This window comes from Hibiscus syriacus, unplaced genomic scaffold, assembly GCF_006381635.1.
Source record: "Hibiscus syriacus cultivar Baekdansim isolate YM2019G1 unplaced genomic scaffold, ASM638163v2 tig00117056_pilon, whole genome shotgun sequence".
NCBI lineage: Eukaryota > Viridiplantae > Streptophyta > Magnoliopsida > Malvales > Malvaceae > Hibiscus > Hibiscus syriacus.
In genome coordinates, this window is record NW_024063539.1 from 809,044 (window position 1) to 823,725 (window position 14,682).

Here is a 14,682-nt window from a genome sequence, read left to right on the forward strand (position 1 = left end):
TCTTGAACTGTAATTTTTACCTAATGAAAATCAATTTTTCTGGAAATGTAGCTTTAAGTGTTCCTATAATTTGATATGATCAATGTGTTTTTGACAGGAAATGACGGGAACACGAGTTCTGATCCCGGTTTTCGGCGGTATAATCGAGCTCTTTGCTTCGAAACATGCAAGATCCTTTGGCCTTTCTCATTGATTTCCTGGCAATCCATTACTCTCTTTCTAATAAACATGTTCATTTATCCTTTTTCATGCAGATACCGAAAGATCACGGCATCATAGAGTTAGTAACATCTCAATGCAATGCAGTTTTGAAACCAGAACTCACAACTGCAGAAAGCTATGCAAAAGCAAATCTTGACAAATGTTATAACTTGCCATTTTCCATTAGCTTGTCGACCTCTGTTCCGAGAATAGGATCGATTCCACCGGTATCGGATTCAAGCTCCCATCCTAGCTTGGATGGATCATACTGTGGTTCCAGTCCTTCAATTGAACATCCACCCTTTGCTTCTGATTCTGCCTACACTTCTCAAGGCGAGAAATTCAAGCAGCTAATTGACACACATTATGGAACGAAGAGACTAAGATGCACCAAAAATGTGTCTGAGCAACAAGCAAAGTTTGTTCCGGATCGTAACAAGTCTGTAAACAACGGAATGAGAACTACCGAGCAGCCTGAGAAAAAGAAATACCATTCTAAGAATCTTATCTCAGAGAGGAACCGAAGGAAGAAGATAAATGAACAGCTCCTCAAGCTAAGAGCTGTAGTCCCTAAGAAATCCAAGGTTAGCTCGAATTAACATTACATATAAGCATGATAACAAAATTCATTTCACTCTTCTGCCTTCTTATTAGACATCTCGAATGATATCGTTGTTTTCAAATTTGCAGATGGATAGACCTGCTATTCTTACGGATGCCATCGAATATGTCGGAGATTTGCAGGAGGAGAAGAAGAAGCTGGACCAGGAGAGTTCTTGATTAAACTCCACTATGAGCACAAGAGAGGTCGCTTTGCAAAGTTGATGGAAGGCATAGAATCTTTGGGACTTCAAGTGATTGATGCTAATGTAACAACGTTTAATGAAAAGGGCCAGAATTTCTTATAAAAGTCAATGTTAAACCCATCGGGACCAGGAGCCCTAGACCCGTCAGCCGAACTAATGGCACTCCACACCTCGACCTCCGAAAACGGTTCTTCAATAGCTCTCCTTGAAATAAAGCTTAATTTTCTAAACTGGACATCAAAACTTTTTACAGGTAGGGTAGAGACGTCGTTACAACACTTACGGTAATGATTCTCGAACTCCAAGAAAATCCTACTAGGCTCTTTTACCTCCTCATTACCCACTTCGACTCTCGAAATAAAGTTTGTTCTCCTTCTTAAAGATGCGGATAAATGGAAAATTTTGGTGTTACGATCACCCACCTTAAACCATCTAAGCCGCGATTTCTGGAGCCATTCCCTTTCCTCCCTTCTATGCCTCGACCAAAGCTTAACTTTCGCAATTCGAATCTCTTACAAGATTTCGCTGTTATCCCTGGCAACCAAAGCTGTTTGCTCAAGCTTCTCAATTCTGTTTTCTAAACCTGCTACATTCTCTGGATCGTTGGAATGAACCTTCGACACCCACTCTTTTGACGCAACTTTTACTTTCTTCATCAGAATACCAACGCCTTTATTTTTGCACTCAGCACAAACTTTGTTTATCATCTCCGCATAGCTCCTGTCCTCGGACCAGTGAGAAAACCATTTGAAGGGCCGAGGACCGCACCCAACCTTGTTTTCACCCAAAAGCACTGGGTAATGATCTGATAAGCTTCTTGGAAAGAAGGATTGGACCAAACAGGGAAACCACGCCAGAAATTCTGTAGACAGCAGAAACCTATCTAATCTACAAGCAGTCGACGAAGAACCACCTTTAAACCAAGTATAGGAGCTACCTTCAAGTGGCAAAACAATCAGGTTCCTTCCTTGAATAAAGTTCTCAAAATCCGCCATCTCAGTCACACAAGCCGGACCACCAACCTTTTCCTCTGCTCTTCTGACCGTATTGAAATCTCCTCCGATCACAACAGGGATGCCCAGCCCATCAAGGGTTGCTTCCAGTTGCAATGAAAAATTCTCTTCTCTCAACGCTATCATTTGGAGCGTAAATATTGACCAGCCCCACTTTCATATTATTCAATCTGAGCCGACGCACCGTAATATTATATTTATTTAAATTTATCTTATAACAAATTTAAGATTGATTTGATTTGAACAATTATTTTTTTTAATTTGGTTTGATTTAAATTAAATAGGATTCAAATGAAAAATCTGAAATTGAACCAAATTATTAAATTAAATAACTAGATTGAACTCTAAAATAAAAAATTAAATTGTATAATATGATTCGAATTTTCTTAATTTTTCAATCGCATAATAGAAATCGATTTAATTTAAATAATCATATTTGTGAACTTTGAGAAATCGAACGTTCAATCGAATTATATATACATAAGTTATTACTAATTAAAATTAAAATTAAGTCAAATCCAATAAAAACTGAACCAGAATCAAACGGAAGACTCGATTTTTTGGAAAATATTTGGTCAGCCCTTGCCATAAATAAAGCACATGACAAACGCGTCCACTGCTTAAAAAACTTAAATTATTTTCTTTTAACAAAAATTTTAACATTTTACCTCATATTGGCGGGTAAAATATAAGCCACTATAAGTAGAGCACAAAGATGTAGCAGAAAGTTACAAACTGCTTGATACCTTGATTTCGTCAAAAAGGAAAAAGGAAAAAGGGAAATAGGGCGATTTATCAACTTACAAGGTTGGTGAATTCAATCTTCACAAATTCAGAATCTGAAAGTTTTTTAAGTTAAAAAAATATCATTAAAGATAATGGATTCTTCTTCTTTTACTTTCCCAATCTGTTCATAGCATTGCTGTTCTTTCGTTGATCCCGATTCAGATCACCTCATCTACCGCTTCAATTTTTTCAATCCTTTCATTTTCCTACTTTTTCTTTGGCTCTCGAGTCTTGATTTTCTCGGAGATTTATGGATTTACGGCAATTATTTTACGTTTTAATTTGAACTTTGATCATGATGATTAATGATTTTTATAATTATTGTCTCTCTTTTTTTCTTTTTCAAGGAAGAAGATATGGGAAGCGAGTACGACGAGGCGATTGCAGCTCTGTCAAATCTTCTAAGGTATTTACAGTGCTATTCTCTGTATTTTACAATTTTTTCCTGGTCCGAACCGGAAAAAAGCCAAGGATTTCGTTTTCTGGGACGATTATTTCACCTATAATTTCCGTCCTTAATCCGTCGTTTTAATACGGTTTAACGTTTGCGCCAACCTTCACTGATGACTGGCTGTAAACTCTGTAATGATGGCGTTTATCGTCCTCGGTTGCAGTGACAAAACTGATCTCGGCAGTGTTGCCGCCTCGAAAATCAAACAGATAACGGCCGAATTAGAGGCAGCTGGCAGTTCCGACGCGGATAACCGGATCAAAACCGGTTTCAATCATTTCAAGACAGAAAAATTCGAGTACGTTTATAATTTTACTGCTACTATGTTTATCTATGTATAATCCATTCACATCGATTATGGATATATAAACATTAGCCTGGGTATTTTGGCTAAAACAATAAAATTATCACGTTAGAAGTTATGACTATTGTTATTTACTTAAAAAAGTTAATGAAAGAAAAGAAAACTGGAAGTTTCTATCCGTCTTTCAAACCGTGGAATGTGCGTATGATTTTCGTTTCTTCTTCTCTTTGTATTTAATGTTATGCGACTTTTTCTTCTTCTTCTTCTTCATGATCCATTATCCTTTTCAATTGGCTAATGTATTTATTACGTTTTTTAATAGTTATATAAATATAAATAAATAAAAATTTTAAATTGATTAACAATTTGAAATGTAGATTAAATTATTTTTAAATGTGTTATCCTTGTAATGTTATTTTCTTTTTATATCAGTATAATGTTTACATGTTTAAAATTGTCATATATAAGTTTTGTTAGTGATTATTCTAAAAATATTTTTATATTATAATATTTTCACTATAATTGAGAAATTGGCTGGCTGCATCCATTTTTTCCCTCTGAAAATGAATTATAATTAGCTTATTATGAATCTGTTTGGCTGACTTAATTTTCCAGGAAAAATCCTGATCTGTACGGTACACTTGCCAAAGGCCAAAGCCCCAAGGTTCGTTTGATAATTCCCCCCCCCCTTCTTTCTCCTTCATATTTTTTCGAGCATTTCATACAAGATTGGAGCTGATTAAACACCCAACTAGCACTATATTTGAATTGGTTTTCAGTGTTTTGCTCAATCCTATCATATATTATTTTATCATAGATTTGTACCTTTTTTATGGAACTCTTCCATTCTCGAGCACAATAATGCATTAAGCTCTGAACCAAGAATATGCTAACTCAGAATGGTGCCGTGTGTGGCCATAGTTTGCACACTTTTGGAATGGTGGTAAAGGGGAATATAAAGAGTGATATGCCTCTTACTTTTCCGTTTAAAGAAGAATTTGACAAGTGAAATTGAAATTGCAGGTAGCTTTTACGAGTTTCTTTCTTGTCATTTTGTGCACTCACATGTTTGTGAAAAAATCGCTTTGGGTTATTTTATCCGTAGTTGATAAAAAATGTTGGATATAAATATATTTAAGTATACTTCACATATGGGATCATGTAATACATATATTGAATTACGGGTTAAATTTGAAAGATTGTTTCTCTTTCAATTCAATGATTATATCTGTTCATTTTCTCTCTCCAGTATATGATATTTGCATGCTCCGACTCTCGAGTGTGTCCGTCCCACATCCTGGATTTCCAACCGGGGGAGGCTTTTATGGTTCGAAACATTGCCAGCATGGTCCCGCCCTATGACAAGGTTCGCCTAATTCTGCATTCTTAATTTTTTAAATTATGTTAGTTTGACTCAAAATAGTCAACAATAAATTATAATTATGGGTTAATTTAACTAGTCGACACGGGTTAAAAATTAATCAATTACTAATTAAATATTTTTATTTCGAAATTTCATGCATTGATTTTATTAGTCATATTCTTTGATTTTATTGTTCAATTGTAGAAAAAATACAGCGGAGTTGGTGCTGCTATTGAGTATGCAGTCCTGCATCTAAAGGTGAATTAATATATAATAATAGTGTAGTTTTACTTTGTAAGTTCAAGTTAATATTATTTCTTTTTTCGCAGTAGATGCTAACATTTTCGGTGAGGGCAACAAGATCTTTAGTCACTAGAGATGCCAAAACATTTTTCAAAGTCTCAAGTACTATTCCCCTTTGTCCCCTTGGATGAAATGAAAAAAAAATATTTTTAATCCCCTCACGAAAATTATTAATTTAATTTAATCCTTTTAGCATTAAACTTTTTACTTGACCCCAAACAACTTATATTTTTTCATCTCGACCCCTAACTGAAGATCTTGACTTCGATCCTCTGTATAACAAATGTTTGTATATATTTAGAGAATCATGTTTAATATGCATGTCTAAATATGTATAAGGACAAAAATGCCAATTATTGATTCTTAAGAAAAAAATGATAAGGTGTAACTATACTGATTAATTAGTTGCGTACGTAATGGATTTAATTTCTGGAATTTCTGGTTTTCGCATTGAATTGAAAATACTAAAAGACAGCGCCTGGTTCAGGTGGAGAATATTGTGGTTATCGGGCACAGTTGCTGTGGAGGCATCAAAGGGCTCATGTCTATCCCAGATGATGGAACCACTGCTAGGTAAGACGTTCATAAAATTTAGCATATATAGAATAGCAATGGTAATGATTATAATTTTAGGGTTTCGATCATCTCCTTTATCAGTTTGTGGATATCTATTGTAGTTGAATACAAATGAAAGATTGATTCATGGGGTTGTTTATGGTTGAATTTTGAACATTTGCAGTGATTTCATAGAACAATGGGTTAGCATCTGCTTAGCTGCGAAAACCAAGGTGAAATCAGAATACAATGAGATGGGTTTCCAAGAACTATGCGACCACTGCGAGAAGGTGAGATTCATGTCTACACCATTTTTTGTGTTTAGAGTCTTAAACAAAAAGTTGTTCTTTAATATTTAATTGAACAATATCAACTTACCCTTTTATTAAATGTTATAATATGAATATTATCTCATTCATATTATATGATACTTGAAATCAGGGATGAACCGATGTGGGTTGGTGGAGACTTCGCCCTTTGAAAATTTTAAATTTTCTTTATATTATCTATTGATAATATATTTTCGTCCTCCTTGAACTTTATAAGTTCACCCTCTATTTTAAAACCTTGCTTCCGTCTCTTCTCGGAACCATATGTATGTTCAGATCAAACATTAATATCTTATAATGTTGGTGTTGTTAAAACTAAATGCAGGAAGCAGTGAATGTTTCTCTGGGGAACTTATTGACATATCCATTTGTGAGAGAGGCATTGGTGAAGAAAACTCTTGTGCTGAAAGGTGCACACTATGATTTTGTCAACGGAAAGTTTGATCTCTGGAATCTCGACTTCCAAATCTCCCCCACTTTAGCTTTATGAGCATTTTGAATTTTGCAGTTTCAAAAACTTATCGCATAGAATCAAATTAGTGGTTGGGTCATTATTTTGGACTCAACTAGCAAAACAATCGAGTTAATGAGCTGAGTTAGGCTCAGTTTGCATGTTGCAGAACATGTACTTTTTTATATTTATTTTTAACAAATTAAGACGAAGAGGGCATGGATGAGCATGAGCATGTATCGTTGTTACTATTTTTTTATTTTTTATTTTTTGGATAATTGAAAAATTTTATTACCCAAAGGAGCAGTGTTCTGCTACAAAACAATCAACAATGGAGAAACAACCCAAAATCAAGAATAACCTATTCACAAAACAGAGTATAGGTTATTCAATACTCCATTTCTTACAAAGAGTAATATTAACACTATCAAGTCTATTAATATTCCGACCTCTAAGTTGAATTCTGACAATCTCCTTGATAGCTTTAAGAATTTCTGTTGCATTTCTGGAAATTTCTTTGAACAACCTTCTGTTTCGTTCCTCCCATAGAAAATAGAGAAATGCACACCATGCAAGTTTCAAAATTGTGATAAGTAAGGATTTACCTTTCCAAGCATGAGAAGCCGATGCTAAGAATGTGTTCCAGGATAAAGAAGGTAACCTTAATCCGGAGAGTTGCAGAATAGCTTTCCAAAGAGATACTGCCAGAGGACATTTAAGGAATAGATGGTCTCTTGTCTCCCAGTCTTCATTGCACAGAACACACAAGCCATCGGTTATATTGCCCATATGTTGAAGCCTATTCCTATTAACTCTATAAATATTTTATTTTGAAAATTACAATGAATATTCTTGGATGGCATAGTGGTAATGCGTTGATGATTATTGGATAATTTACATCACATGCTATTTATTAATAATTATAAACGAATCATTGAATTTTAAAAATTTATAAACGAGTCATTTGATCAACCGTTACAAACATGTCACTGACTTCTAAAAATAAAACAGACATTAGAAAGAATAGTTAGGAAACGCTTTAATGATTTTTTTATTAGGTAAATTACAAAACAAATTTTCTATTAGTAAGATTATAAATGGATCCTCCAATTATTACTAAGATTATAAATAGATCACACAATTTTAAAATATCACAACCGATTCATCCAATAAACTTCATAATTCTTTATCCAAACACACAACATTACATTACTTTGTCACCATTTATTTAATTATCAAAGACAAATTGTTGACAAAGTAAACTATAGTAGCTATATAAGCCAGTAGCAACGTTTATTAATGGCTGCCAAATTTTATTAATAGCGTATAATAGCGGTGAATATAAAGTTTAAATAAGACAACATTAAGTAGCTTTTGACAGCAACATAACATTTTGGTTTCATAAGGCAGCTTCCTAAATGCATGAGAGTGTTGCCTTCATCGTTGGCGTGTCACCGCTTGGGTCAATTGTAGCCTCCGCTTTTAGTTTCATACTACTGTTGACATTTTCGCATTCAGAAGATTCAAGACACTGTTTGATTTTATCCAAATCAAAGGGTTCTGAATCAGAACTCACCTCAGTGTACACCTGCAATTCATTTCGTACATCAATTTATTTATTTAATGCTTGAATTAAAATATCCAAGGTACATTAAATCCTTTTTAAGTAAGGTAAGAAGTTTGTAATCTGATATTTGTGAACAGAGCAAATTAGATTAAGAGGATCATCCATATATTAGACCTCTACAATATCTGATATGAATTAATCAATTAATCGATCAAATATCGATGATTATGCCCAAAAAAAATCCAGAGTAGATCACCTGGTTAGGCTTCCCAGCCCATCCTCTTACATTCTTCCAAGCAATAACCCACTTTGGGTTAGACTCGGGAGCCTGAGGATTATAGTTGAGAACATAAGTAAGAGAACCGAGGGAGGCCATGGAATCAGCCATGTGCTTGAAGCCAAGGGTTTGATTTGATGGAATCACTTGCGGCGGAACTCCATAACCATCCAAAGAGCTGGTCAAATCAAGTGTTAAAGATTGGCCCCACCCAGAATTAATCATCCCCAGCTCACACATTGTGTATGCTTCGCCATTTGCCAAGCTCTCTTCAGAAGCCATTCCTGCCTTTTGCTTGGCTATATGTTCAGTAGTGCCACTAAGACGTGCTTATATACTAGTTTTGTTGCATCACATGACAAGAAGCCGGCTGGTGGAATTAAAATTATCATTATTTCTTTTTCATATATTTATCTTATTTATGTTCCATTAGGCCACGAGTCTTTTTTAAATAATATGACCAATTCATATGGTTGATTCAAGTCCCACTGCATAATAATAATAATAAAAAATGAGAAGATATTAATGTTATCTCTATCTATTCGGCCTTTGTCTCTTGTTTGAAAGTTTATTTTTTTAATTGCATCATATATCCTCAAAGTATGACCTCATTTTAAATTCATCTCCAAACCTTTAAATATTTCAATTTCATCCCTAAATTATGACTATCATTCTAAATTGATCCTCAAACTTTTGAATATTTCAATTTCATCCCCAAACTATGACATTCATTCTAAATTAGTCCCTAAACTTTTTGAACATTCTAATTTCATCCCAATCTATACGCATATGCTAATCACATCCCTTGTTAATAAAATCGTTAGGCCAAGTTATATTATTAAATTTTTGAAGGAAAAAACAAAATTTTGGTTAAAATTAATTACGAGTTTGCATGAATTTAGAGATGGAATTGAAATATTCAAAAGTTTAGGGAATAATTTAGAAAGAAAGTCATAGTTTAGGGATGAAATTAGAATGTTCAAAAGTTTAAGGGCTAATTTAGAATGAGATTCATAGTTTGGGATGAAATTGAAATCTTAAAAAGTTTAAAGACTAATTTAAAATGAAGAATATAATTTAGGGACGTACAATGCAATTAACTTTTTTTTAAAAGTTTTTTCGAGTTTCTGCCTTGCACTCTTTACGTGGAAAGTTTTAACTTTATTAAAATTTTCAAGTATACATTAAAGACGTCATCAGATACATTAGCCCGTTTATAAACATTTTAGAAATTGTTATAAATTTATTGTTTAAAACAGATAAATTGTTATAAAATTTGGTATGTTTATTAAAAAATTGGTGAAGTATATAAATTGTAAAAGATGTTATTTGTATCGTGTTAGGAATTTGTTAGCGGAAAAATAATTAAAAGTGAGATTAATATGAGTAAAATACGTATACAAATAAGATTTAATGTGATTCGATTTTATCTACTTTCACGGATGAGAGAAATAATTATTCACTATAAAAGTAGAGATCACATAGAGTATAAATATATGGAATTTCTTGTATCTAACAATTCGATACTTATCATAAATCCAATCTTACCCAAAAGTTTTTCGATATCCTACAAAACTCATCTATACAATATATATCACAATAACGGTAAAAATCACAAAAGGAATTAGATCTTTGTAAAATAATTCTCTATATTCAAGTAGTTTTTTCTGTTTTTTCTTTTTTGTTTAATTTTTTTTATTTAGATCTAAATAAGCATCCTTCACGTGTTGATTTCTTTCTTGTTGAATATGCTTTTGTGACACAATTGTTCATATGCTTTTATGATACAAATTTCTCTATCGTTATGATAGTTTGGTGTTTCGTGTTGCATGCATCACAGTGTACCTCCTGATTAAGAACTGTCGACAGTCAAATTAATTAGATTCCTTTTTGAGGTAATTTGTTAATGCATTCATAATCATTCGTGGAGCAACATGTTAGATTGATTCTCTCAATCTCCACACATTGATCAATAATGGGTATATGTTCGAATAAAGACATGAAGATTGTTGATAGTTGTTAGGTTTTTTTTTTTTTTTGAAGATGAAGCATGTATAAAAAAAGAGAGAAGGTTTTGATTTTATTTTTCTTCAACCCTTTTAGGTTTTTATGTTAGAATTGTGTTGCTTTTGTTATATCTTACCTTTCTATTTAATGATAACCTAGCTTTTATTAAAAACACACGCACACTCTCTCTATATATAAATTTCAATACAAATCCTATACATAAAAAAATAAAATTAATCATAAAAAAATCTTATTGCATAATAATTTTTACCTAAATAAATTTAGTCACCAAGAAATCTTTAATCACTGTAAATACAATAAAATCTAAATTACAAATTAGAATTTAAATCCATATTTAATACTTTGACAAACCATTAAATATTTTGATCATACTCTATATTTATAGATAAAACAAATTTAGTCACTAAGAATCCGTACTCTATGAGAATTTTTTTATCAAAATAAACTTAATTACATCATAATCTTCTACCATTATAATTATAATAAAATTAAACTCAATTACCCATTAAAATTTGAATCTATATGTGTAATATTTTGGCAAACCATTAAATATTTTTTTATTAATCTGAGATGAGTATAAGTTAGTATATGTTCAAAGACTCTTAACTATTTGACATTAGACGTTCATACTCTTCACATACATGATGTTCGAACCCGAGAGCTCAAAGAATAATAATAATTCCTTAACTACTAAGGTTATTTGGTTCTTGCAATCATTAAATATTTTTATGTTTACATATTTTGGTACGTTAGAAATTTTAAATTGATGAAATATTTTGATAAAGCAAAATACTTTGGCATTAGTATTATTATTATTTATTTAGTCATTGATATTTGATCTATTAATCGATTAATCCAAAATAAATTTTGTATAAACTTATTATGAGACGTTCTTCCTACCTCAATTTTCTATCAAATAATAAACTTTTTAAGTACAATTTTCTTAATAGATATAAGAAGTTCAAACTTTCGAAAATTAGATGTAGCTTTAGAAGCTTTGATAAAACGTTATAAAATTTTGGTGTAACAGAAATAGTGTTATTGTGAGAATATATAAATATTTTAAGGTAAAGTACACAAATGGTCTCCTAATTATAAGGTGTCGTTATGTTAAGTCTTTCAATTATTAAAAAATATAAAATGGTTCATTAACTATAAGGTGTTGCATTATTGAGTCACTCGATTATTAAAAGTTACAAAATAGTCACTTAACTATTAATATGTTTCAAACTCGTCATTTTCCGTTAAAATTTGACGACCGTCTGAGTTAAACATTAACAAACTCATTGGATAATGATAAAATCTGATCTCATGACCATTTGAGCTTGTATTTTATGGATCGAGACTCTATTTATATATATATTGTCGAGCCAATACTTTAAACATTATATCATCAAGACAATATTTGAAAGCAAAGACGATGTCAGTATACATCATTAAAATGTGATTTTATTGTATCTCAGTCATTAGATTAATGTCCAGCTTAAAATGTATTTAATATTTTAATGGAAAATGATGAGTTTGGAACAAATTAATATTTTGGTGACTATTTTATAACTTTCAATAGTTGAGAGACAAAAAATAATTATCCTATAGTCGGAGGACTATTTATGTACTTTACTCAATATTTTAGTGGATAATAAATTTTTAAATGTTAAAAATTTAGGTTCAGTTTTAAAAAACTTCGATAAAACGTTATATATTTTGGTTTATAGTAGATGTAGACTTCGATAAAATCATAAAATAGGATTACGTGTACGATTTAGATTTGTAAAATATAACCGGAGATTAACGGTGGATATTGATTGGAAAACGTTTCCTTCAAAAGTCTACTTTGACTGCGCTAACTGCTAGATGTCTTCTCGGATCTCTCTGTTTGCTCTAATCCCAGATTCGGTTTAGCTCTCCAAATCTTCAGAGGGTAATTTCAAAAACCTTAATTTTTCTAACTCTCAAATCATTCTTTGAATTGTTTTTTGTCCAATATGCGATTCCTTTTTTTTTTCTTTTGTATTTTTGTTGTTCGTGAAATTTTGCCAACGATTGTTACCATTATGGTGAATTATGAAAGAAAAATTACAGGAGTTTGATTCGTTAGATTTCATTCATTTTATTATCTGATCTCTCTGTTTGTGTATCAAAATCTGTAAAATTTAGGGAAGATGGTAGGGATTTTAGTATTCTGTCTAAAATTAGTGATTATTATTAGAATTGTGTTGTCCTATTAAATTGGAATTCAAGTTGCACAGACCATACTATTGGCTTTGGATGCTATATTGAACTGTTTTTTTTAACTAACTGTTTGGATCATTAATTTCGTTAAAAATCAATTTGAGTTTTAAATAAGTTTTCTCTCACTCATTTAAATTTATTTGTTTAGATTTGAAAATTTCTAAATTTGGAATTTAGTAATATGCTTTAATTCCTTGCGTCTCCATGATTAAGAGTCTTATTTTAGTGGTAATTTTTTTGTATTTTTTAGTAGGCTTATGATCCATCTGTGTTTTTTCCCCTGAAGGTATTGAAATGGCGGAAACAAAGACATTGAGAAAACCTATTTTCACCCAGGTGGACCAACTTCGCCCGGGGACTAGTGGTCATACACTTACTGTCAAGGTTGTCAATACAAAGATGGTACTGCAGAAGGGTCGTCCTGTTGGTCCCCAAGTACGTCAAATGCGAATTGCTGAATGTTTGGTCGGAGACGAGACAGGAATGATCATCTTTACCGCAAGAAATGAACAAGGTTTATTGTTTGTGATCTTCTCCTAACTCGGTTTGGTTCCAGTTGTAGTTTTGCTTTTGTTATTGTTTTTTATTTCTCTTCTCATGCATTTTACTATGTTTTTCACTTCTATTCACTTATTTTATGTTTGATTGTATTTTCTCTTGGGAAATTTTGTTATCACTCATTGCTTTCCGTATTATAGTTCTCTTTCCTTTTTGGACAAGCAATGCAGCATTAATTTCATGTTGTTAAAGTGTTCAAGTCATAAAAGAAAAGATATAATATTGTATGGGAATGCATTAGATGCTAGTTTTGGCTTTTCCTATGACAGCCTATTAGCTTTTTAGTGGTTAGATTAATGTTGCTTGGATTTGGGTGTGAATGTCAGATAGGGACATTTATTTGTAGGATCTTTAGAGGTTGTATCCTATACTCATGTATCAGACACGAATACTTAAAGAAAATTGAACAATTGGAGAACATAGGTTCCAATATCATTGCTGGATATAAGTTTGCACATTTTAAGGGTATGCATCTTTTGCGTTTATTCATTCCGACAACCACATTTGTTCTGCATAAAATGATGATTCAATTGCTTTTTATTTGATCTTTTGTTTCCATAGTTGTAGTCACGTATCCAAGATGAGATATTTGTTCGTTCACCATCCCTCACCTATGGTTATGATGGAATTCAATAGTCTTTTGCTTTCTCAGAAATTTTATACATATGAAATCTCACCCAATGGTGATTAAAAATATGTTTTTGGCAACCATTTCAAGGTTTCTGTGCTATGATGTTTTACTAATTATGCAGCGTCATCCGAAAGCGAAGGTGATAGACCATGCTTTATTTTTAAAATAATTATTGTGTTAATCAGAACTAACACCATCTTTTTATTTATTTTTGTAGTGGACTTAATGAAAGAAGGTGCTACCCTAACTCTTCGCAACGCAAAAATTGACATGTTTAAAGGATCGATGAGGCTTGCAGTGGACAAATGGGGTCGTGTTGAGGTTGCCGAACGCGCTAGTTTTACGGTGAAGGAAGATAACAATCTGTCACTTATTGAATATGAACTGGTTAATATTGTTGAAGAATGACCTCCATAGACCCACCTCAGGACGGTCTTCGCTTTGCTTTTTATATCCGTGACCCGAAGAATAAAATCGACTCCGGAAAGATGGTACTCTGATCTCATCTTTCAGAGCTCATTGAAGTTAAGTTTTAAATTCTACTTGAAGTTGATTCTTGCCTACTGCATCAAAACCAGCAGAACCTTTTGGTTGGAAACTCCAAACAGACGGTGATGGCTGTAAATTTTAGAGGTAAAAGTTGGTAGCTTTCGGAACATACTTTCATTTGTTACTTTTTTAACCGTGTTTTCGGCTTTTAGATTATACTAAAGAAATTTGTAATAAAAGTGTATGCCTACATACGTCATACCAGGCCCAGTAGTTTGTGTAATGTGTATTTTATCATGTTATAAATTGTGTTCCAAGTAAGGTTTAACTCTTTGTGC

The 14,682-nt window shown here is 32.3% G+C and overlaps 3 protein-coding genes across 3 annotated transcripts; all 3 read left to right on the forward strand.

The window, feature by feature from the left end:
• On the forward strand, positions 1-981 carry LOC120198108 (transcription factor ABORTED MICROSPORES-like). Its single transcript, XM_039199485.1, has 3 exons — positions 1-166; positions 255-785; positions 892-981. Exons 1-3 carry the CDS (start codon positions 101-103, stop codon positions 979-981), a joined length of 687 nt encoding a protein of 228 aa, XP_039055416.1. The 5' UTR covers positions 1-100.
• Positions 982-2,741: 1,760 nt separating this feature from the next.
• LOC120197931 (carbonic anhydrase 2-like) lies at positions 2,742-6,766 on the forward strand. Its single transcript, XM_039199330.1, has 9 exons — positions 2,742-2,827; positions 3,154-3,212; positions 3,421-3,555; positions 4,177-4,225; positions 4,811-4,927; positions 5,129-5,182; positions 5,715-5,800; positions 5,967-6,072; positions 6,437-6,766. The coding sequence occupies exons 2-9, from the start codon at positions 3,163-3,165 to the stop codon at positions 6,599-6,601; spliced, it is 762 nt and encodes a 253-aa protein (XP_039055261.1). The 5' UTR covers positions 2,742-2,827; positions 3,154-3,162; the 3' UTR covers positions 6,602-6,766.
• Positions 6,767-12,207: 5,441 nt separating this feature from the next.
• LOC120198158 (uncharacterized protein At4g28440-like) lies at positions 12,208-14,665 on the forward strand. The gene is made up of 3 exons (XM_039199532.1): positions 12,208-12,355; positions 12,953-13,180; positions 14,073-14,665. Exons 2-3 carry the CDS (start codon positions 12,961-12,963, stop codon positions 14,261-14,263), a joined length of 411 nt encoding a protein of 136 aa, XP_039055463.1. The 5' UTR covers positions 12,208-12,355; positions 12,953-12,960; the 3' UTR covers positions 14,264-14,665.
• Positions 14,666-14,682: the final 17 nt, after the last annotated feature.